At 35.3% G+C, this 26,605-nt stretch overlaps 1 protein-coding gene across 2 annotated transcripts in view; it reads right to left on the minus strand.

The window, feature by feature from the left end:
* LOC145669722 (pleckstrin homology domain-containing family A member 7-like) overlaps positions 1–26,605 on the minus strand; it is a 324,057-nt gene that overhangs the window by 41,098 nt on the left and 256,354 nt on the right. For both annotated transcript variants that reach the window (XM_081738042.1, XM_081738043.1), the window contains exon 3: positions 16,608–16,665. In XM_081738042.1, the coding sequence (XP_081594168.1) occupies positions 16,608–16,665 (58 nt within the window). The remainder of the gene's footprint in view (positions 1–16,607; positions 16,666–26,605) is intronic.

Raw genomic sequence — 26,605 nt, forward strand, 5'->3', positions numbered from 1 at the left:
GAAAAATCTGGGTTTTATAAAACCGGAAACCGGTTTCTACTAAAAATCCGAAAAACCGACATTTAGATTTCCTCCAAAATTTGTTCAGTTTTAATTCCAAACAATATTTTTAGGAATGATAAAAAAAACGGATCAAAAGATTACTATCTTGGCCAAGAATTTTAGGAATGATCAAGAAATGCATCAAAAGGTTGAGATCTTGGCCAATAATTAGTTTTTGAATCAGGGGCCATAAAATTTTTGATCGGCCCCAAAATCGTTTTCCTTTTTTTTCTTTCTTTATGGAATAAACACATCATACTGACTTAAGTGATAGTTTGGGTTTGGCTATACCAGACAAACCGGTCGCCAGGTCTACTACCCACTACAAAACTAGAAATTTAGAGCTGGCGACCAGTGTTCAGTAGGAATGGTTTCTGTCTACACTCACAGTGCTGCGCAGTTTCTGTTTCATACGAAAATAATTGTCACTAAGTGAGAGAAAACACGGAATGTGAAATCTTTCTTTGTCAAACCAAAGGCCGTGGGGAGATGAGGAACCTCTCATAATTTGTACGTGAGAGACACTGGCGACCATTATTTTTAGATTGGCGAGTGCGTCTGACTGAAATTTTGCGCCCTGGGCTACACTATAGTACTTCTCCAGATATAAGTTGTACACGAAAATTTTTGATTGAAATATATTGGATTTTTTGATACATTTTTGGATCAGGGGCAACAAAATTTCTCAACAGCCCCTAAATCGAGTTTTCATATTTTTTACGGAATAACCACATCATACTGAGTTAAGTGATAGTTTGAGTTTGGTTACACTATATGTAGTTCTCCAGATATAAGGTCCAGAAGAAAATTTTTGACTAAAATATATTGGACCTTTCGATCCAAAAACCAAAACAGGCTTTTCATGTAAAGCAGAAACCAGTTTTGAAAGCTAGTGTTTTGAAAATTTTCAAAAACAAACAGAAAACCCAGTTTTTGTGCATATCACAAATTTCTTCTAACAGTAATACACATACTGCTTGTAAAACATTTATAATAGTTAACATAATCTTTAAATAATTGTTTAACTGCTATTCCAGGGAAACATTTAACCAACAATACTCTTAAGAAACTTTTTTTTAGGATAAGAGATGGCGCTGTAAACAATAAGTATTGGGGAGCTTTGCTCTCAATTTTTATTCAATTTTTATTATCTACAATTCATTACTTTTGACAAATTTACTATTTGTAACAATCTTATTACACTGTTTTTCAATTTTAATATATTCATGTGCCGCTTATCCCTTATTATTACATTAACAGTGTGAAAAACAATTATATTTCAAACAGGCAAATTCGGCCATTTGGCTCGTGCCATTTTAATACATATGCTTATTTCAAACAAATTTAGTGAAATAGTCCACAAGGCTCTACGGCTGGGACTTCCTTTATAAATCTAATATAACCTTACAGAAAACGCGTTCGAAACGCTATTAATATATAATTTGTTTATGTAACATTTGACAAGTGAAACCATATTAGTAAAATTCCATCAAAGAACTGGCTAAAATCGAGAGAACCCAATTTGCTCATCATGGTTTATTTCCTTCTCTCCTTAAATCTCAAATACGTGCTCCGAAGTAAAATTCTTATAATTTATAAGTTTCTGCGGGGAGAAGAATACTTTTATCTACTTGCCACCTTGTATACAATCCGGTTTGGCAACTCAATTTTGTGACGTCAGAATGGTTAACATGCAACACGAAATTACAAAAATCTTATTCCTTTGCTATAGTGAAATAAAAAGGAAGTAAAGTCTTTGGCCCCTTCTTCTGTATGTGACAATGAAGCGTACAACCCATCCATGTTATGTAGTGGAAGAGAGGCTATAAAAATTTAGTAATTTGACGTGATTAACAATTTATAGACTGTGATACTCCAAAACAGGATATGGGAATGTCGCCGTAATTTATGAAACAAAACTATCCTCCCACGGTATCGGGAATCAAAGAGGAAACTACATTAAAGGCATTGACACTAATGGTTAGGAGTATCGAACATTTGCTCATAAGATCCGCTCTTCGATGTCTTGAGACTAAGTAATACTGCCGGAGCCTGTGTATGATACAGTACGTTTAGAAAGCCCATCGATTCCCTATACTTCTTTCTAGTTTTCTTGACTCAAAATAATCACAGTCGAGATATTATTCAATCCCCCCCCCCCCCATGACGATGGGGCTGGTGCAGGAAGTGGAAATTAACAAGTCAGATCTGAGAAAACACAAGCCCTTATTTTTCTTCTAGTGATAGGGAATCGTCGAATATTGTAGAGAATTTGTCGCCAGGAACCGTAAAGCCCAACTGGAATCGATCCCAGGCCCACTCGAACGCGAAGAATTAATTTTAAAAAATTTTTCGATATAGACCTACTGTTATTTAAGCGTGGCTTTTCCACGTCCCATCAGAGCTATTCTGAGGGAGAAAGGAGGTATATGTATAGGTAGTGACGTAAAACAAAAACGCAGTGCAATGTTTCTTCTAGACATGTTTTTGGGGGGCACTGCCCCCCGGAGGAGACCAAAATAATACGTCTATAATATAATAATAAAAAGAATAGTATCAGCAGTGCCCCTCCTCCTAGAATACCAAGTGTGCCCCCACGGAACATTTTTTCTGAAAGAACTACTGTATATATATATATATATATATATATATATATATATATATATATATATATATGGCCATCATTGAACGTAAAGAACAGTCTTCATGTATTTTTCTAAGTTTACAGTACATCGCTGGGTTGTGTTCTTAGCAGTATGTTAGAAATCAGTTCCTCTGATTAAAATATATTTCTTTTTTTCTTTTTCTTGCACCAACTTTAAAAAATAAGTGTCCAGGACTATGATTTCTTTAATTTGTTACAAAAAAAATGGAAGAAATCGCCTTACAGGGAAAATAAAACGTGCCAGAAAAACGTAAGATCTGATAACCGTATTCGACACTTCTGTTAGATACAACTATTTCGAAAACAAACAAAAAACAAAAACATTCAAGAAATCTAATATTTAGAGTATCATATAATACAAGGAAATGTTTTGGCTCCACATTTTACTAATATCGATAACCTGATTTGAATGTGTGAACGAAAGAAAGAAAGAAAGAAAGAAAAAAGTGAAAACAGATCACTGAAACTGAAAATGAAAAAATGAGCCTCTTAAAGATACTAATGTTACATCTCAGAACCACAATGCATAACAGAGTTCACAGTCAGCTTCTATAACAAAACAGCATCTGAAGTGATTCCCATAAGAAACTGAACAGCATGAGCTACTTCTAACCATGGCATCTAAGGAGACTTGGGAGTTCTTGACAAGAGAGCTACAGGGATCAGATTTGCATCTTTTTCCCCCAGTGGAAGCCTATTAGATGTTTCCGACCGACATGGAACAAGGTTTATGTGAAGCAGAGAAACCCACTGTGTGATTTCCCAAGGAGTCTATAGTTCACTGAACTTTATGAGAAATAAATATCAATGTCAGAAAAGCTTTTTTCTTTTTTTCTATTGCTAGAACCGAAAATGAAAGTACTAATTTCTGAATGGTCATAACGACGCCCACACGGAAGTGTTTCAAACTCACGTTCTTTACTTCTTTCAACCTAAACTTTTACTTTCAAATGCTTTGAAGCGTCTGACAAATCGTTCATTTAATTACAAGAGCATTATCATAAAGTTATTGTATTACAGAAAGAACATAATATCGCCGTAAGATCCTTTACTATGATTCCCACCCTCTTTTCTGACCTTTCACAAGTAACAGTATAATAACGAAAGGAAAAATATGCCGCTTAATACTTAGGGAGTGCTAATAATAAAATAAAATGTTTGAAAAGTAAGCCGTTTAATACCTACAAAGCGATCATAATGAAAGGAAAATTTTGAAAAGTAGACCACTCAAGTCTACTTGGAACAGTTTTACGGAAGACTACTTTGCCCGTAAGACAAAACTTGGGAGCTACCTCGTCTCGGGAAGATGGCCTGAAAGTGCAGTCCTGTCTCGACAAGTATACGTGTTTATATTAGAAGAACTCCATCTCATTTCCTATCTCGACACGAAAATTATGACTCGTCTCACGGGTAACACTAGAAGCAACTCCCATAATACGGAACTGGATGTAATTTAACAAATATATGTAGAAATTTTGGAAAAAGGTCCATTTTAGACATGAAAATTGCCACACTATTTCTATACAATATATTATTAGTGAGAATATTGGACACAACCATCTCGAACGAAGGAATGTGGAACATATTTTGAATATCACCTAATACAAGGAAAAAGATTATTTCCAATATTTAAGTGTATACTATTTTAAAACATCTGAATCGTGACTTTTAAATTTATAACGTAGACGAGGAAACGCACGCCTTCTAGCGATGTTTTGCTTCCAGTACTGGAACGCCATCGTAGGGCGCCGCGGCGCCAAAGCACCAATACTATGTAGCCATATATATAATTTCCTTCTCCCAGGGATTTCCAGAAGTGACAACAGAGTAGCATTTATATTTCTTTCTCCACGATACTTCTTTATATATAATCTCCTTAACGCGTTTTTCTTTTGTTTTCTTTTCTTTTTTTAAATTAAAATAGTGGGACTTTTCAGATCAATAACTGCTCTACTACGTTCATTCTCCTTTCGTTTCATCGTTGTCAAATTCAACTACGTACTTATCTACAAGACTAACATCTAAATATCTTGCATATTTGTGTCGGTTAACATTTGGTATCGCGACACTATGTTTATCACATCAGGAGAGCTTTACGTATTACGTATCACAGCGGGAGAGTACTTGAACCTCTGAAGTTTCGAATAAACTTAAGAGGCCTCATCACTGCGAAATTAAAATATCGCTAATTTTACAGTAACTATGTGATATCTTCAAATAGATAAAAGATAATCGAAAAGTGGAACAAGACCTCCCTAAACAATATTATTCTGCTTGAGATACCGTTATCATGACTCATTTATCTGCTTTCGATTTCCAGACATTTAGAAAATCGGCAATTATTTTCGCGTTTCTAAATAAATGCAAACGGAAAGCTACTAGGTGACTCGTGATAACGGTACGTCATGCAAAATAACATCGTCTAGGGAGGTCTTGATCCACTTTTCGATTATCTTTTATCTATCTGAAGATATCACATAATTACTGTAAAATTAGCGGTATTTTAATTTCGCAGTGATAGGGACTCTTAACTCTGTACATTACACGAAGTGCAATGAGATCTTTAAACGTCCCACACATATGCTTTTTAAGATGAAGGAAACGAATGAGTAATAGAAGTGAATGATTATGAAATAATTAGTGGAATGAAGCGGGAGAACTCTGAGAAAATCCAAGGTCACAATGCTGTCCAACACAAGCTCACATGGTGGTCTGGGAACGAGTCCCCCTAATAGCACAATTAGTATTTTCTAAAAAATAAAGTTTAAAAAATGAAATTTATGTAACTAGGTTTACATTATGTTCTGAAAAAAGCTATCAAACGCTTGGAAGTGGCAAATTTGCAACGTAATAAAATTATTAATGTAGTAATATAAAAAAAAAATCAACAAGTAGGTTACAAGAGATGCCAACATTACAAATCTTATTGTGTCAGAAGTAAGTATACGTGCATCATGTATCAGATGGAGCAAAATTAGTTGTTTCATATTTGAAAGTTTTAATAGTTTCAATATAGTGCGTTACAGCATTTTTTTACTTGCCCAGGACTCATATTAATCATTGATATTTTGCTATTATTTGCGGGCCTTTGCTGCAACTGAGAAGCTTCCATGCTCCACGATCTTTAGGTAATGTCTTCATCTTCAGGTATGATTTTCTGTTTTGATACCATCCTTCGGCCCCTCCCTCTCTTTCTTGCCACCATACCCTCTAGCACGTCTCTCATGATACAGTTCCTTCTTAACCAATGTCCAACCTGTTTCTCTTCTTCTTTTTCCAAACGATTTCTAACACCCTCTCATTTGTTTTTCGGTCGACCCAGCTAATTCTCTCCATTCTTTTTCCCACATTTCAAAAGTTTCTACTCGGTTTTCATCGCTTTTGTGTAATGTCCATGTTTCTGCCTCATACAATATAATACTTCAAATGAAGCATTTTATAAATTCTTTTCTCGACTCTTTATTCAATGTCCAATAAAATACACTCTTCTTTCTTCTAAAGGACTTTTCGCCATTCCTATCCTTGCTTTTATTTCATGTTAGCACTTCATATCATCACTAATAATACTACCCAGATATCGAAAACTAGTCACCTGCTCTATTCCCCCCCCTCCTACTTCTATATTTGACACCGAAGGCTTCGCTTCAATCACCATGGGTTTGTCCATCTAACATTTACTTTTATCCTATACTTTTCACAGCTCTTCCTCAAGTTTTGTAACATCTTATTGTAATCTCTTCTATTCTTACCTAGGACTTAACTTTGCTGCAAACTCAATAAGCCATCTCGTTCGACTAGTACAATAGCCAATTTCAGTATCCCATGTACGCTTCTTATGTACAGTGTTGAATATGTCAACAGAAGAATATTTGAACTATACTTTCCTATAATCATTTCCCTCTCTCAGCCAGCAATAAAGGAGAAAAAAAAGTTCTTTAGGTCCGATAAGAAAAGGAAAGTTTTTTGTTTTCAGTTACGTATGACAGAAAAACAAATTTTCCGTGGTCTTTCGAATGGTTTAGTAAATACACCAACAAAATAATAAGTCATAGAACGTCTTTGAATGGTAACTGTGCTATAAACAGGGATGTAACTTGTGGGGGTGCAGGGGAAAATTGCCCCTCCAGGGAAGCTCCCCGCCGTTTGAGGGGGACCCACTTTAAGACAAAATTTTCTTACTCCATATACGAAAATTAAATTATAAATGAAGCATCAAACAGGTTCACTACATTACATAAACAAAACAGAACACTAAAGGTAAATAAAACAAAAATGAGTCGTGCGTCCATATCAGCAAAAACAAAAACAAAAAAAAAGTTGTTATTAGAGGCCTTACAAATAATATTTATTCGTATAGCTTTGAAATTTGTCAATATTGTTCCCTTAATTAATTTGTCATGTATGGAATGGGTCAGGTGTGTAACTAACGGCTCCGCAGACCTTGCCGTACGGGAGGGCCCACAGGCTCTTGGGGCCCGTAAAGAGTAAGAAAAAGATAGAAAGAAGGGCCCAAGAATTAGAAAAACAACTTTTTCTAGGGGGCCCAAATATGCGTATTAATGTTTGTCTCCCCAGAAAAAATCTAAGTTGACGCTGGCTATAAAGATGAGTGGCAGAATAATAAGAGACAAAGAGGTCAGAGCCACCCTTCACAAACACCGCAAAAATAAAGACTGTAAATGAGGATTGTTGAAAAAATATTCAAAATTTTGCTTCAGGACAATGCATCAATGTGACATAGAAAAGAATACAGGAAATTCTCGCTTCTGTTCTAAGTATGCATCTATCGCATTGATGAAAAGTTAAATGTCCAGAGTTTTGTCCACCAAACATGGTTTGGATTTTTCGTCAGAACCTTTGTTAGTATTTATCGGATAACCTAAAAATCATACTGCAGGTTGGGGACCGCAAGAATTGGAACTACAGCCCGGAAATCCAACATCAGCCTAATATCTTCAAAATCGAAGGAGAGCTGGATACACTCGTCCTTTCCTTTGATTTTCGGCAGAGGTTGGTGCACCGTAAGTTCGTTCTGGAAGACCATGTCGTCAACACCAAATTTTACTGCCTTGAGACTTCATGATGGACGGCACTCAATTGAAGAATGACATAAAGACAATTGGACGCTTCAAATGCTAAAATATATTCTCGGCCCTAAAAATTATGACCACGGTTTCTCACCCATCCTCTCCCGGTATTTCTACCCAGGGCTGAACCAACCCCTGGTATTTCTCCCTTTTTCAGAATATGAGTACTTCCTCCTTAGCGTACGTGACTCTGGCGCGGGACAGCCAGGTTCGATTCCTGATGGGAGATCATGAGGTCCGGATTCTACGTTAAGCTGTAGGTCCATGTCTCATATAGCCTCGCTGCTGAAAGGGATGCTTAATCCAATCCAATCAATCTTCCAGAGAATGAAGCTCACAAGTTGAAGAACAGATCTACTGGAAATCGCACAGTGCTTAACACTTTAAAAATTAAAAAAAAAAAAAAAATACTTCTAAAGTTTTCCAAAGTGACGCTGGAATATGTACAGTCAGAAACGATATTACGTACAGGTTGGAAGTATTAAGAAATGATAGCTCCAACCTATACTTAATAGTTTTTCTGACGGTACAAAGGGAGACGGTGGTGATGATAATGAACGAAATAGCAGAATGAAGAAGTAGGAGGAAAAAAGGGAGAATTTGGGAAATACTCACGCACACGGTATTTGTCTACCTCAAAGTTCACTTGGCGATAGCTGGAATCGAACTGGGACTCCACGCACCAGAAGTGAGCGCCCTGGCACTACGCCACCTCTGAAAGTTATAGATATACTATTTCTTGTATTTGAGTTACGCCAAAACAGTAAAAAAAAAAAAAAAAAAAAAAAAAAAAAAAAAAAAAAACTGGTGAGGGCAGAATTCGGTCCTGATTCAGTCAAAAAGAAAAAAAGTGAGAATTATGTATTCTCCTGCCATCTACCGTAGAACATCCAAAGACATTTTATTTTGCTTCTCCTTCGTATCAACGTAAAACCTCAAGAAAAGAGAGGAAACAACGACATTTTTTCTTTAAATACGATTTCGTGTTGCATGTCAATGACGTCATACATGATTAGGTTGCAAAACCGGATTTTTAACAGAACTATTCCTAAAAATAAAAAAATAAAATAAAAAATAAAAATACGGAGAAACACGTATTCCATTTTTCTTTCACAGACATGGCGAGGTGTTTTTATTTTTCTATCACCTTCTTGTCATCATCTGTATACTATACAGCGTATATCGTTCTAATCTTGCGATCTTACTATTCATGTCTTTATGTGTATACTAATAGGCTCTCAAAAGGAAGTTGTACCACTTTTTGTCTATTTGACATTCGTACGATGTTAAGTATAGCGTGAAATATGTCGTCTAAAAACAGTCAAGTTTTTATGCATTTCCTTTCTGCATTTAAATATTTCCTTTATCAGTGCAGCTTCAAACCTACTATACTTACATTTTCGTTATTCACTTTAAGCATACAACAAAATGAAATATTTTTTCTATTTATTTCTTAATTTGTTTATTTATTTATATGTTTATTATTATTATTATTATTATTATTATTATTATTATTATTATTATTATTATTATTATTATTATTATTATTATTATTTTAAATAGACAAAGTCGAGTGGTTTGAAGAGTTGAGAAATAGAGCAAAGGATGTGTCAGTGGTGAATTGAAGTCCAGACAAGGCATGAACAGAAGTTGCCATGAGCAGAGTTTCTTTCCAGAAAATTTGGTTCGAGGGGAGGGCGGGGTTAAAATGTGAGAGATGCTCTAAGACACCATTTGCTAAGTGACGTGTCCTGCACAAAATTGACATATAATCGCCATTTTATTGATCTAAACTCCAGGCGATGGTCTTCCTCCCCCCCCCCCCTCGAAGTATGAAAAAAAAACTTTTCATGAGAACTATTAAAGGTGAAAAGCAAGGGCGCCGATCCTGGGGGGCCGGGGGCCCAACCCCCCCAAAGTTCATGTGAGCCCCCATGTATTTTTATGAATATAATTTTTTAATATGCATTTTTATTGTTATATGTATTGTTAAATGTACTTATTTATGAAAGAACCCCCCCCCTCAAAGTTACAGAAAAACTTTGGTGGAAAGTAGTATTGACATCTTATAATGGAGATAAACACTATTTCCAAACACTAAGTTTAAGTTTGATGTAATTATATGTCTGTGATGTAATTATATACTCACAACTCTTGAACGTTGTGCCATCGATACCACACATTTAAACATTCACAACCTTCAATTTGTAGGAAGAAATAAAATATTTCAGTTTAACGTCCCACGATTATGCCATTTAGAGGATGATTAAGGCAAGTGAATGATGACGAAAGAATTGGTGGAATGAGAACGTGGAAGGAAATGGGAGCACGCCGAGAAAACCCACGGACACGATGTTGTCCACCATAAACTTACTTAGCCGGGGATCGAAACAGGAACCCCAGGCACTAGAAATAAGAACTCTACCACTGAGCTACCGTGCCAATTGATCATGTCTCAATTTGTAGAAAAACATCATCACATAATGGACTGTTGTAAAACTAACTACCAAATTATTACGTTAATTCATTAAAACATTAAAAGCTTAAGAGTCTTCACCCCGGCGAAATTAAAATACCGCTAATTTTACAGTAATTATGTAATATCTTCAAATAGATAAAAGGTAATCGAAATGTGGAACAAGAGCGCCCTAGACAATATTATTTTGCGTGAGGTACCGTTATCACAAGTCACCTAGTGGCTTTCCGTTTTCAGCTGTTTCGAAACGCGAAAATAAATGCCGATTTTCAAAATGGCTCGAAATCGAAAGCAGATAAGTGAGTCGTGATAACGGTTTCTCATATAAAGTAATATTGTCTAGGGCGCTCTTGTTCCACATTTCGATTATCTTTTATCTATTTGGAGATATCACATAATTACTGTAAAATTAGCGGTATTTTAATTTCGCCGGGATGAAGACTCTTAAGAACTTTCCACGCGAAAAAAAAAAAAAAGCTTGCAAGGATACCACCCTTGACGGCTAATCCACATTGACTAATTGAAAACTCTGCTCCAATACCGAGATATCTGCGCTCAATTATTGGTAAAAGATAAAGTGATTCAGATCCCACATTAAGCTATAATTCCACGTCTCATACAATCGCGGTGCTGAAAGAGACGCAAACTCTTAATCCAAGCAATCCACTTTTGCGAATTTTACATTAAAGTTCGACACAAACGAAATCAACCCTTTGCTCACAGATGAAGATCTAAAAGGATAAAATTACTGAAAGGAAGACCCGCTCAGTGTACTTTGTTCCTGTACAATGCCTCCTGGTGACAATAGAATGAGGATAATTTCTTGTAACGGTAACAACATTTCACTTATTGGTAGTCTGTTGTAGCCACTAATACTACAGTAAAACCTTTCTTTAGCGGAATCGGATAGAACTTGCAAATTTTCCGTTAAAATAGGTTTCTGATTAACGAAAGTGTACCTACGCTTAATAATAATAATAATAATAATAATAATAATAATAATAATAATAATAATAATAATAATAATAATAATAATAATAATAATAATAATAATAATAATAATAATAATAATAATAATACATGTATGTGCATATAATGGACATATGTCGTATCCTTCAATGTGGAATGCCAATCAAATTTTAGTAGCCTCCCAATTTTACAGGGGTGCGAAAGAGAAAAGAAAAGACCCAAAAAGAGTGAATAAGAGACAATTACATAATTCTCTCAAATGTTCTCCAGATTAAATTATTGCTTCAGGCCAAGACAAAAAAAAAAAAAAAAAAAATAGATGCTATATTCTTTCCCGCACCCTCTCTACTTTCGGCTCTCTATTTTGCGTCTCATGATTCTTGTTTCATGTCTCCAGAATGGCTAGTGGCTACTGATATATCAAAATATCTTTTCAAATAGCAATAATAATAATAATAATAATAATAATAATAATAATAATAATAATAATAATAATAAACTTGCGCCGTATCGAGTGCCTTACATAGCAGGACGGGCTTGGTCGACTAAGGGTTAAATGTGTAAGCTAACAAACAAACAAAAAAAAAAAAAAAAAACAGAGACCTTTTCGTAGACAATGTTGTGTGTGCATATAAGTCCTAACTTCTCATAGGATGTCTTTTTTTTTAAATCTAAACTTGCATTCCGTAACTTGAAATTTTTCGTTACAAGGCTTATTTGGATTATAGGTTAACCGTAGCATAACACACTTACCGTTTAATAAAGGAAATATAAAACATTTTCACCCCTCGATTCAAAAAGACAGTGAATTATTTCCGTCCGTTAAAAACAAGTTTTTACTATATTTTAATAGTTTTATTGTTGATAAAAGCTGGTTTAGTTTGTAATCCTCCTGGACCAAATCTTTGTATACAAGAAGCTATTATGTAGTTGTTTATTAAACTATTGATAAAGGTAAAGCAATTATACACTGAAAACATTAACACATTACGCGCCGTGAAGGTCATAATGGAACCTACACTTAAGTTTATGCAGGGGCCACGTAGATCCCATGTAATTTACATGTTTATCCTGTGTTGTTACTTCCCTAGGAAGCCATCAGTCGGATCTTGAGTCTTATGCATTAGAATTGACCAATATGGTTCCTTGGAACGGTTTTCTGCTAAAGGTCCAGTAATATTGCATTTTAAAAAAATTAATTCATAGAATTATTAACAGTCTAATTGGAAAAGTAACAAAAGTGTCCGCAGTCCTTAACGTGGTGGTTGGTTGATTTTTAGTTTAGCGTCCCTTTAGGCAATATGGGACATGAACTACATGGAAGCTTAATGTGAGATCCGAACCACTTCCACCGCGAAATCGAATCCGGGCCTCCCGTGTTGCAAAGAAGGAAGTAAGATAGGATCTAAATATGTAAGAGAATCATTATCAATCCTTGGGAATGTCACAGTAAACCCAAAGAAAATTCCAATCAGGAAGACTAGAGAACTAGAATCTACAGCCTCTTTCGAACGAGGAGGAAAGCTGCTCATTCACTTGCACCATCCGAGGAGTGATCAGAAAGTAAGGTTACAAAGTCTGCAGTGAAATGTGTCTATATTATTTCATACAACTAATACAGTCAACAGATAGTACATATATTAGGTTATTCTTAGATGTAGTCTCCATATCGGTTGAGGCACTTGTCCATCGTAGGATGACTTTGAAGATTCCCTCCTGGTTAAAAAAAAAAAAAAAACTGTCCTTGCGTATTCAGCCACGTTATCACGAAGTGTTTCACCTCCTCATCTGAAGCGAAGCAATGGCCTCCTAGGAGCTTCCGACCGACATTCCTAATTCTGCCACCAGATGCCGAAACGTGATCGTCGTGTTGTCCTGAATTAGCTCCTGCATGCCAACTGCGTTTAAATCTGTTGGTGCCGTGCTGAGCCGGCTAATACGCTCCTTGTCAGTGACGTTTTCTCTACCAGCCGCAAACTTTCGACACCATTCTGCGACATGCTGATTAGACATTACAGTGTCTTCGTAAACTTCTGCTGGCTACCGGTGAATTTCAGCCGCGGTTACATGTTTTCGTCCACAGAAATCCAATAACTGAGAGGACTTCTTTGCGAGACCAATTTTCCAAACGAGTCACCATTGGTGTTTAGATACAACTAGCACACTAGGCGGGTAACTGAAACTACACAGCTGCCAATTCCACGTATTATAATTACCAGACACCCCTCATTCCTCTAAAACAGATGAAACTCCAGACATATCGGCCTAGTAATCTTAGTTTCCGATCCCTCCTCGTAAAATTTATAACATTAAATGCTGTTGAACGTTTGATATACAAAAGCAACTGTTGGTGGGAGAGCATTACAACGCATTACCGTGATTCGGAATCCACCTTAAAATGTAGATCCCCCATCCACCCTTTCATACAACTTCGGTGCTGAAAAGAGACGCTAAGTTTTAACGAACTAACTAACTAAAGCAATCGTTAATGCTGTATTATATACAATGCATTTGCACTACAGATTAACAGGCATTATTTCACTTTCAAACACTGTAACACGTTTTCAATCCTAATTGTTATTTCCTGCCATATAAAGTTTCCTTTCTCCTCTGGCTACAGATGAACCGCGAATGGCTGACCTTGTAAACTATAAAAATAAATCGTTACATAAAACAAAACAAAACAATATACTTTTAATTGTTTTTATATGACTGTTAATTTTGTTAGACGAAGGTAAACTAAATTACGTATAAGAAAAAAAAAATTAGCTTGTTAGAAGTAAAAATAATTGTTAGCAAATAAAAAAAAAGAAAACCTTCGTCCTTTAGTATAAGAGTTCCAATATTCATGATTCTGCTTTACGTCGTATCCTTATGCAACAGCGAAATACTGGAATTCAAAGAGCTACCGAGATTGTTATCCGAGGTGCTATTCTCCCACAGGGTTTGAATAATGGGAACTTAACAACCGAACATAAGCGCGAAGCCAGGAGGTTACGAGGAACTCTTGACTTACTACAGTAGTAGCAGGGATGTCCAACATCTAGATTTGAATATCTGTTTGTTTGTTGGTGAACTTTAGCCTACCTTGGCAGCACCAAGTCTATATGAGTCGTCAACCTTCAATTTATGGTGGAATCTAAACCATCGTAATATGTTCAGATGTCAACGCTCTCCAACCGGGAATCAAACGCGGGACCCGTGCATCAAAATCCAGCACGCTAGCTATAGACTAGACCAACAAAGAGGCCAAACGGTTTGTCAAATTTTACAGCGATTTATTAATTTATTGTACTATATATATATATATATATATATATATATATATATATATATATATATATATATATATATATATATATATATATATATATATATATATATATATATTAAGAAATCAGAGAGTAATCTTAATATTTGGGTGGGATACAAGAAAATAAAATTAAAAAAAAAAACATTTTTAGAAGTATCATTTCTTTTAAAAAAACAGTTTTAAATATGTTTTCAAAAATTACTTTTATTTTCTATTTATGCACGACTAAAAACGAAGAGCATTGGAAGCGCTCTCATATAAATCACTTGATTTACATAAGATCTAAATAATTTATAAGCTGATTGTATATGATAGCATCCCCCATACTTTTCCTTTTAGTCATGCATAAACAGATTTTTTAAAGTAATTTTCTTAAAAACAGAAATATTATTTTACCTTTTAGTGCGATTTGTTTTATTTTGTTCGTTAAAATTGTTTTATAAAGAAAGCATCCGTATTTTTATATTTATTTGTTTACTTTGTATTACGATTTATTCTGTTTTTCTTATTTTCTAAAACAGAATGTTTTCTAATTTTTTTAATATACTAAGAAAAATATTGAAAATCGGACATTTTGTTCGAACTTGTAAATGGTAACCCCTGTGTGTTAGATAATCTTGCTTTACTCAAAAGTAAAGATGGTTGCATGCGAGAAGGCTGATATCAACCAATAAAATCAAACTAACTAAATAAAATATGTAAGTAAATAGAAACTTATAAAAGTAACAATGAAATATTATATTGTCACCAGACTTACTATGTCGCTGTGTAAATTTTCATCACTCTATTTCGTGGAGAAATAAGTTAACCCTTCCACTATTACTGGGACATATGTGTCCCACGATACATTCTCAGAGGACCCGTGGTAATTTACCGCATGTTATTGTTATGAATCGATGTTCCACTGGTAAAGAAAAGCCTGCTAATGGTTTACAGAATTCTTATGAACATTATTAAATAGAGAGTAATGGAAGTGAACGTGGTGGAAATGGAACAAATGAAAGTGAAGAACAAGGTGCTAGTGATAAAGCAGTGATTGTATGTACTGTCATTTGGAAAAGGATGCCGAAATGTAAAAATATTTGTAATCACAAATACGACCCAATTGTTTTTCTGACAGTATAGTATCATAACTGAAAATACAAGATCATTCATGTCATTACCACTGGGACATATAGGTCCCACGTAAAAATCATCAGTGATATACATATGTCCCATCCTTCCCACGTCGAAAAACGAAACGGCGGAAAATGTTATATATAGATTTGAGGATACGGTTGAACCATTGTAAGGTCAAGAAAAGCATATTCCAAACAGGATCGAAAAATCTACCTTCACAAAACCGACAAAAGCGGTTGTGAAGCAAAGACTGGCATAACTGACACTTCCTAGTGTAGTACATTTGGCAGCCGTAAGTAGTCTAATCCGGCCCAATGGTACAGCGGTCTTCGCTAGTGCGTGAAGTCCCTTGTTCGATGCCAGTTCGTGCCAAGTGGACCTGATGGACAAACTCCGTGCGCGTAGATTTCACCGTTTCCTCGAACATTCTTCATTCCACAATTTCATTCACATCATCGTCACCGTCTCCTTCAGCCTCGGAGCATAATCGGGGACGTTAACTACAAGAAAACTTTGGCTAACGATTGACATGATTGAGGGCTGCAACACTAAAGTTAAAAATACGCTGCTCCACATACAGTAATTTAAAATGTATGCGACCCAACCAACAGTCGTTTATCGAACTCTTTTCCGAGCTCCCACTCTCAAGTCAAAGTTACCCTTTCCATAGATGCTATATTGCCAGTTGAGATGATTGGGAAATGCTCTGCGCAAACCAGCCAACCACAACGTAGGCTCAATGTTGGCACTTTGGCCCACTGTTGGGCCTACTGCCTGTGCTGCTAGAGTTTGGAGATCTTACTCATTCTTGAACAATATATTAAGATTTTTTTAATGTTCGGAATATTGTGAAAATTGTAAATAGTGTATTTGTTAAAGTTCCACAAATGTTCTTAACACTTACTTCTATTGTAGAAAAAAAAAAGCTTGACTCACCTTCTTCGAATCGACACTGAAAAGAGGATTGGTAGCCTGGCTCACTGGAGGATCGAACCTAGGAACAGAGAAATAGATAACATATTAATGAATTAACTCACTAACGGAGAGAATACATAAGTTACTTTTACCTTTTCTATTGTCTTTACTAAATCGTCAACCAAGAGAGCGTAGATGACTGATCAAGAGTTTGTGCTTCTCAATCTAAAAGTCTCTAATTCGAATCCCTAAGCCGACTCCCTGGCTTAAGTTTTTGTATTCTTGTATGAGTTACATCAGGCGAATGCTGGAATGTATTTGTAATACAATTTTTCTCCAACATGTTTCCAATTTTCATTAGTCGGAACGTTCTATGACCACAATACCCCTTCGAAAGCAAATTTATCCTTACAATAATAACTACAATAATACGTTAATATCAGTGTATTAATATTTTTTATTAAGTACAGTATTAAAGTCCCGACCTGTCCCCATTCACCTGTTTACCTGCACTGACCTGGAAGCATATGAAGTGAATGCTGTATTGCAATTCAGCACAAAATTTTTGAACTTGCCCAATCAGTTAACAACTGGGAAAATATTGTGCGTATGGATTTGTTTAGTAGACGTGGCAACAGGCTAGTGCCTTCAAGAACATGAAGTAATCAGCAGCCAATGACAGGAACGCTGTCTTCTGCTTTAGACAGTGAGACTACGTGATTGGAGGACTGTTCATACAGTGACATTACTTTAAATGTTTTTATTTTGGTATTTCTAGAATAAAATACATACTCAGTTTATTTTAGTAACTATAACTGAAGGCTATCAAAAATGGTTCACAGAGTAGATTGGAGTAAAAAAAAAAAAGAAGAAGAAGAAGAAGAAGAAAAGAAATGTCAGTCCTTTCATATATTTCACTAGGTTTTCATATATTTCACTAGGTTTGTTCTTGTACATGATTTTATCATGGCATCGACAAGTTACTATATTTGCCAAAAACAGGTTAATCTATCTGGTTTTTATTTAAATTTGTTGAACAGGCAAAACTTAGTTTAACGTTACAAAAGGAATTTTTAATTCCTAAATTTAACAAACATTAATATTACACTTACATGCTTATAAATTTTATTACTATTAACTTTTTATTTGAGAGTTAGTGCATTCACCCTTTTCCTGATAAAGATAACATTATAGTCTGTCACTTGGATAAGCAATTCTCAAACTATTAGTGGGTGGTGGGTCTTCAGGGAACTTTTGGTGGGATATGAAATTCTTGTATCGAAGTACAAACTTGAATATTTAGCTTAGGCTGTGTGGAGAGCTGAATATTACGAGATGGATATTGCGAACTGATCGCCATATGTTAGGTAGAAAAGATTATGGCGTTGGGTTTATACCGAGAACGCAAACCAAGTACAGACACCTAGAAGACTTTGATGGATCTTCTGAGCAACTGCCCTTACAAAAGTCAAAAGTTGAGACTGTCTCGTCTCAGAAATATATAGTAAAAGTGATGGCTCGTCTCACGGGCGGTGCAGGAAATCCGGCATCGACTTCCGGTGGAAGCTCATTTGAAGGTTCACGTTTAGTATAGCCTTGGTGCTCAAAGGGATGCTATACTCCCGAAATAACCAACCAACTAAGGATGGCCAATTCTGGAATTTTTAATTCCCGGAATCCGGAAAGTAAATTCGGAAAATTCCGGAAATTGCAAAAACTCGGATTTCGGAAAAAATTCCGGGATTTTTCCGAAATCCGGAAAGTGAAATTTCCGATTCCGGAAAATGTTGGCCATCTCTAGAACCAACCTAATTTTCAGATTTGTAATTTAAATCTGGTCCCCACTGAACACAACACATTATTCACTTACTTGCAGTATTTTGAAAAATGTAAAAGAAGAAGAAGAAGAAGAAGAAGAAGAAGAATGAAAAATAAATTAATTAAAACTCAATGAATGTATGAAAATACGCTTAAAAATAAGCCAATTAATAGAAGTAACGGGGTAAATTTGATGTATCTTTGGATTACTCTTCTGTAACATTGCCAGAAAAGCAACTTAATTTCTCAGGTAATAAAGAAAACGTTGATTCCTCAACTTCCGACACCGCTGTTGTATAATGGCTAGCTAACAACCCCTATCACACAAAAGGACTTTATTTGAAGGGTAAAAGAAAGATGTCCGGAGGCTTCATGCATATGCATAGACATGCACAGACAGAGCGGAAACTGTGATGTAAGTTTCCCACGCAGATTAGTCTACGACGGGAGACGTATAGGTATTTCAGCCGTTTAATAAAAAAAAAAGAAGAAGAAGAAGTTTCCATACCAACATGTGTCGCAACTGAGATGTCTCAACCACAGAAACAATTTACTTGGTACAATCAAACATCATTTATTTCCTGTGCATTGCATACAAAATGAATGACATCCGCACTTTACAGTCGCAAAAGTATTTCTATTCACAGTTACGTAAATTTAGTTATGACTTGCTCTCCTCCATAACGTGATATTCTAATTGAAATATAGTCAAAAGAAGAACATTGACGCCGGTTGCTTTATGGATACGTTTATTACGTGAAAAAAGATATTTTAGTTACTTGTTTTAACAGTTTCAGCATCGAAGCTATGAGTGTTAGCAGTTTAACATGAGGAGTGAAATATTTGTGCTTCTACAAAGAATCGAATTCTTTGTCTTACGCACGAAAGGCAAAACTCTGGAACGCTAACTATATTACCACTACGAGTTGTCAACCAAGCCTTCCGCTCGCTGTACACTATAGGCTAAAATAGTCCTTAAGGGCCTTCACTACAGTGAAGTTAAACTACCGCTAATTTTAAAGTTTTTTCTATAATATCTTGAAAACAAACAAAAATATTCGAAAAGCAGAAACGTAGTGAACTAGACAATACAATTTTGCATGTGATTTTACAACAATTCACCTATCTGCTTTTGATATGCCGTTATTTACAGAACCTGCAAAAAAAAAAATAAATAAATAAATAAATAAATAAATATCTACAGTTGCAAAATCAAAAGCAGATGAGTTATGATAACGGTATCACATGCAAAATCATATTGTCTAATTCACTACGTTTCTGCTTTTCGAATATTTTTATTTGTTTTCAAGATATTACAGAAAAAACTTTAAAATTAGCAATAGTTTAATTTCGCTGTAGTGAAGACCCTCAACAATTAGAATTTGTAACTGGTTGTACTGTACCTGAAAGCATGAAGTGCGTAAGTCTAATTTTAGCGAAACTGAGTTAAAACCAGTTTTGTATATCTTTCCGACGTCTGCAACGAATGGTTGGTTATATTTTGTTCTATACATGTTGATGACGTAATTAACCAAGTATATAATGTAGTATGTCCAATATGTATTTAGTGCTTAAGTAAATGCTTTTGCTGTTTTTTTTTTTTTTTTTTTTTTTTTTTTTTTTTTTTTTTTTTTTGAAAACAAGGATTTGTCACTTACGCACTTGATAATCTCAGGTACACCAGCAATTAACTCCGGTTACACAAATATTAATGCTCAAACTTATATATGGTAACTGTCTTCGTCCTATTTTGAAATAATTAAATTGAAATTATGCATTTCAAGTTGCAATTAAATCGTCACATTTTTTTAAAAAATTGCAAATTCCTTGCACGACGCTAGCGCCATCTATTGACGTCTGATAAGCACCTAGCGACAGTTGCTATCAAGGAATTAGTGTTATTTGCAGACTGAGATATCTTCCTTTTTAGAATAAGGATTTTGTTTTGAACCTTCAAATATTAACTTTCCAAAAAAACTGAAACGCAATTTGCCATAATTACTTACCCTTCTAAGTCCATACGTGTTTCGCTCGGTACAATCTAGCATCCTTACCACAGCGAATTTACTTCAGCACCCTCATCGTAAGTTTAAAAGGGAAAGGGTCAATCTGTGAGTCAGGTTAATTTCTAATAATAACCAGACACGTTAATAGATGTCGGCACCTGCATCGTTGCTAGTACCAGTGGCGGATCAAGGGGGAGGGGCGATCGGGGTGATCTCCTCCCCCCAGAAGAGGAAACTTTCTCATTTTATATATAAATATAACCCATCCCAGAGTTTGGAGCTCTAAGTACTAATAGTAGTACTACAATCCACCGCCCCCCCGGAATCCGTCCGGATCTGCCTCTGGCTAGTACACAAACAATTTGCCGATTTAAAACTATTGTTACGATTTAATTGCAATTTAAAAACTTTATTCTTTTATTATTTCTTTTATTTAAAACTTTATTCTTTACTGTTATTATTTCAAACTTGGACAATAGATGTAATCATATTTAGACTCGAGTATTAGCTAGTATTTATATAACCGGAAGTTAGTTAGAGAGCCCTTCCCGCTGGTCTAGTGGCTAGCACGTGGTCCAGAGGTCAATCTCCGCTACTTTACATTCATTTGCTTTCATTTCTTTTATCGTCTCCTCTAGCCTAAAAGGCATAGCCAAAGGACGTTAACCTTTCATTTTTTTCCCCATAAAATTGCTGTTATAGTCTGATAGAGAGTGTAAACTTTCAAACTACGCCTTTGAAATTCGTAGGTGAACCCTGTTGGCAAGCCTAATGCACGGGCAGTAAGGCGGAACGTTCAAAATTACTGTTATCCATAAGACCAGACAATTCTTTCAACTTTTAACGATGAGACAGTCTTAAATCTCGACTTACGGGAAAACAATTCAGAATGTATCTAAAAACAAGAATAAGCATTACTGTAACAAAGGTGAATTCTAAGATGCCATGACACCCCTACTAAATTATTACAGTTACGCTCATGTTTGATAGAGCTTGTCTATTTCAAGTGTGCCCTCGGAAAATATGTGAAACATACTTCGGCCCCACTCCCGCCGTCCTCCTGAGGAGAAAATTTTCCCTTCGCTTTGGGGAAAGAACTGAATGACCTTGGCTGTGTTGTCAACCTGTCATTCAGTAGTTTGATTTAGGCAAATGAAGATCGTACGCTACTTAGAATGGCTAACGATACAGTGCACAGCGAAGCCCGTTAACGTGGCAACCCTGTTCACATTTAACTATTAAAAGATCTCGGCCAAAACAATTTGTCTATCCTCTTTCGACGGAGGTACGGGAAAACACATCGACAGCAGCACCAGCTGGGGTTGCACTTGAAATAAAAGGCTCTACCTGTCAATAGACGGACAGATCGCTCTATATGACTTTCCGTAATTTTGAATAGATTAATTTGGAAATCTAAAAGTCAATAAAAAGAAGTAAAAACGAATAGTACTATGCAAAAAGTTGTCTATAAATCAAAATAATACGCGTATAATAAAACAGATCTCTATACAGCCTTTAAGTATTTTTAACCTTGAACATGAATTCTTTCTGAAAGAAAGTGTTACGATCTTTACTCGCGTGATTTTCTTTTGTTATTCTTTAAAAAGAAAGAGTTGTAAAAGAATTATGAATATAACTTTTTTAAACTACACACTGGACAGAAGTGTGATACAATTTGCGTGCAGACGTACGGCTGCAAAATATAAAAAAACTCTGTTGCACGTCTGTAAGTCGTATGGAATGTTCGTCTGTGATCTAAAAAAGATAACACAAATATACTACCTACACAATAACAAACAAAAAAAAAAGCCCAGTTTCTGAGCCTTTCATCATAAATGGCTTGATAATGTTGAAATAAAGCCTTACTTGAATCTGTAAATTTGATTTATATGGGATATATTGAAAATGCAAGGAAGGGTTTCCGAAAATGATTGTTGACAAAACGAAAGTCTTATAATAATAATAATAATAATAATAATAATAATAATAATAATAATAATAATAATAATAATAATAATAATAATAATAATAATAATAATAATAATAGCTGTGATATAAATTGTTTCCTTTTCATACTCAAGCAGTGGCGGATCTAGAAGGTAAAAACTGGGGGGAGTAGCTAGAACCCAGACTATGATAGGTATGTCATGAATTTACGCAAATCATTGTATATCCCATTCATGTAACCCAAGTTAACTGTTGATGGAGAAATCGAATAACGTCACCAGGTGATGCTAGTCAAAGAGAAGCTAGTCTACTGTGTGAATGTACCTCAAATAGTATTTTTTTTTTTTTTTTAAAAAAAAAAGATTTGTCCTGGGCTTTTGAATCAGCCTTTCTGTGAAAAAAAAAATTGTAAGAAAACACGCAGAGAAGTGACAAGTTCATGAATATCGGGAACATGGATATAAATTTTATATGAATACTCTTCTTTTCCGATTACAATATGTATTATTCAGCAAATCTTTGAAAGGAACAGCAAGATATAGTAACACTTAATTTTTGCTTCTCGTGTAAAATAAGAGAAAGCACGCATCTTTGTTGCTTTTTGTCTTCATTTTCTTATATTTTACTACCAGCACACAATGACACAACACAATTGTGATCCATTCAAGAACTCATTAGTCGATTGCCTGTGTTTGCAAATTGATTTACAATTCTTCATGGATCCCACATCCCACCTCGTGCCGTATGGACTTTGTGGTGGACAAACACCATGCTCATGGGTTTTCTCGGGTTCTCCCGTTTCCTCCCACTTTCTTTATTCCACCATTTCACTCATTTCTCATTATCACCGTCTTCTTTAGCCTAACCGGCATAACCGTGGGACGTTAAACTTAAAGGTTTCATTTCATTTTCATGGGTCCCACAGAAGTTTCAAACTTAACTCTCTCTCCCGATGGATACTATGACTAGATTGGACGTTCACATTAGGGACCTGAAGTATTATTTTGCATATTACCTAACAGAAAAACTGCAAATGAAACCACATCTAATATTTCAAAAATTTTCCAACAGAGAATAAAAGGCAACGTTTACTGTAAACTTTCAAAAATATAAATAATAGCTTCAATTATTTTTGTCACAAAAAACTGGGGAGGGGGCTAGGCCTCGCAGTCCTGGGCTGAATCCGCCACTGTATTCAGGATGTAAAAATAATAGTGATAAACATTAGAAGTAGTACTGAACACTGGTGAATTCATATATCGGCCACGAATTGCAAAAGAACTGGTTTAATGAGAACGGAGGGGGGGGGGGGACGGGATATTCCACACATATAATGTTGAGCAGCACTAACTCTCATAGACAAGGACCGAACCAGGAATCCCCTGGCACCCATATGAGCGGTGTCATTTGCTTTTCCAAACTGAAATTCGAACTCCAAACATCCAGATCAATATAAAGTAAAGAAAACTTACATTGAAAAAGTATACGTTCATAAAAATATAATTTCCTTGACATTTTTATTTTAAGTAGCCTTAAAATGTAGAGTATACTTCATTTGGAATTTTCTCTATTTTTTTTACATCGTTTGTAATAAAAATGATCTTATTTCTAACATATACAGGGTGGCCCAAAATTAGGTATACAGTCCCGTACTGATCGGTCATGATATTTTATATCATTTACTTACTGTTATCCATACAGGTATTGACTTAGTTTCTTCCTTATCTGTTCTTAATTTATTTTCACTTATGCCTCAAGCTCGGAACAAACCAAAACAAATAAATTGATTATCTTAATAAATTAAAATGTCATACCTGATCAATGCTGGTCTGTATACCTACTTTTGGGCCACCCTATCTTTTTTTTAAAGAAAGTTTAAAAAAATCTTTTTTATGATTTCTCCAATTGTCCAGATGACGTCCAAAACGCATTAATTCGAATAATTGGAGATTCAAATGATTATACGTTTAATATTACTTAAATTAAATTTAGATATTGAATGTTAAAATTATATACCGTATAACAAAATTTAAATTTTGACGATGCAAGGAACATTTATATGGAATTAGCGTATATATACACCCCGTGTACTACAGTGGACAACTTTGTCCATTGCATTCCATTCCTTTTCGTCTTCAATACTGAATGCAGGAGAATACCATACCTACAATTTCGGTGATATGTAAGAAAAAAATCCATTCCCCTCTGAGGGTTCGTATTTGCGGAATCCCATCTAATCTAGAGCCTAAAATGCAAGAAGAAAATTTACACAATTTCCAAGGTCCTATTCGTCACAGTTTGATAGATCTGACGAAAGGCAAAAATCATTCAACCTCCGGAGACCCCCCCCCCTTACGAGTCATATTTCTTAAAAATTGTCTTACCTGCAGTATAGGGTGCAAAGAGAAACTTCATACAAAATTTCAAGGTTCTATGCTTAATAGTTTCGGAGACCTGTTTATTATGAATGCATCAGTGAGTCAGTCAGTAGATTTCCTCTTCATAGATTGAATTTTCAGCGTAGGCATTCAACACAGGTAGAAAAAGAAGACCTCCAACTTAGAAAAATAAAATTACCGGCAACCCCTCACAAACTGTGTTCTCAGTTCAGACTAGTGGTGGGCACAAAAGCCGCTTTATCGGTTTCCAGTATTTAAAAAAACCAAAACCGGGTTTTGAAAATTTTCAAAAAACGGTTTTTCACCGAAACCAGTTTCGTTTTTCTCCAAAACCGGTTCCGGTTTTCTCCAAAACCGATTTCAGTTCTTCCAAAACTGATTCTATTTCTGACCAGAATAGTGTTTCGTTCTTCTCCGGAAACCGATTCCGTTTCCACAGTAATAGTGTCATATGTTTCTCAAAACAGTTTTCACCGAAACCAGTTTTGGTGAAAACCGAAACCGGTTTCGGTGAAAAACCAGGTCGGTTTTTCGGGTTTCGGGTTTTCTAGAAACCGGTTTCTAGTTTTTATAAAAACAGGTTTTGGCCATCCCTACTTCAGACCTACAGGTACACAAATTTGAAACGAAAAATATTGTAAATTTACTAATGAGGATAATAAGGACATAGTGAAAGAAATTAGAAATTATACTCAATATTCAAAATTTTATATTTTCACTAATCTTAATGTTTTCTTCAAATTCCTTAAAACTACTTAAAGTAATGGTTTCAAACTTTGACATGTATAGTTAAGCCTGGAAAAGTCAGGAATGAAAAGTAAATTTCACTTGCATCTTTAATACTATCAAATCAAAATTAAAATACCAGTCATATGACCAGTAAGGAATAAGGTTACCAATTGACGGGAATTTCTGTCAGGCTCAATTGCATATTTCAAGGTTTAAAATACTAATATTCTTAATCTGTTTTGGATATTATTAGCGACTGTCAGTAATTTTATTTTTTTGCGTTGGTAACCCTAGTAAGGAGTGTGTGCAAACCACCGGCCTTATACAGGAAAATAAAATTCTTTCCTGCCCTGCCGGTAAAATACCAGCCAGTTGGCAACTACAGTGGGAGAGTAAGTTCAAAGTATGTTATCAGTGCCATATTAAAGGAAACAATACTTCATTAGTTCAATGTATAAATATATAGTAAGCTTTTACACGAGTGTGAATGACAATACGTACATTAAATGAAAAAAAAATATACATGAAATTCAATACACGTTACACAGGCGAATATTGGATAACTTCTAGACACACCCCGGACGAAGGTGTGTTAAAAACTTTAAATATTGCAATAATGTAACTGTTATATAAACGATCGAAATGACCTGTATCACCTTCGGCAACAAACAGATTAACTCCAAACGATGCTTCCATCTGATACACAGTTTATAATAAGCAGTCTTTGGGCGTCACTCTTGCAATAATAAAAGAGAGAGGTGACGTAACAATCTGCTACTCATAAACCGGAACGGCATTTGGCCTTTGCATGCCGTGTATTTTCACGCTACTGCAGTGTGTCAATTGTATTATTGTGCTGGCAAAAATTGCGTAAATGGAAGTGTATTGTAAACAATATCTTGTACTGGAAGTCGTGAAAATCTGTGTAGTATCTTATTCTCAAAACGAAAGTTTACAATCGTCCTATATTTACAGGCCAGAAGTGTTCAAAAATATGGAAAGTGTTAACCATTCATCAACATTATCTAAATTCTGAATGAACTGTATTACGCGTTTGGAATATTTATTATTAGTAGCTGAACCTACGCTCTCTACACAGCGTATCGTTCACATATGACTG

Source organism: Thermobia domestica, chromosome 14 (genome assembly GCF_964235325.1).
Source record: "Thermobia domestica chromosome 14, izTheDome1.hap1.1, whole genome shotgun sequence".
Taxonomy (NCBI): domain Eukaryota; kingdom Metazoa; phylum Arthropoda; class Insecta; order Zygentoma; family Lepismatidae; genus Thermobia; species Thermobia domestica.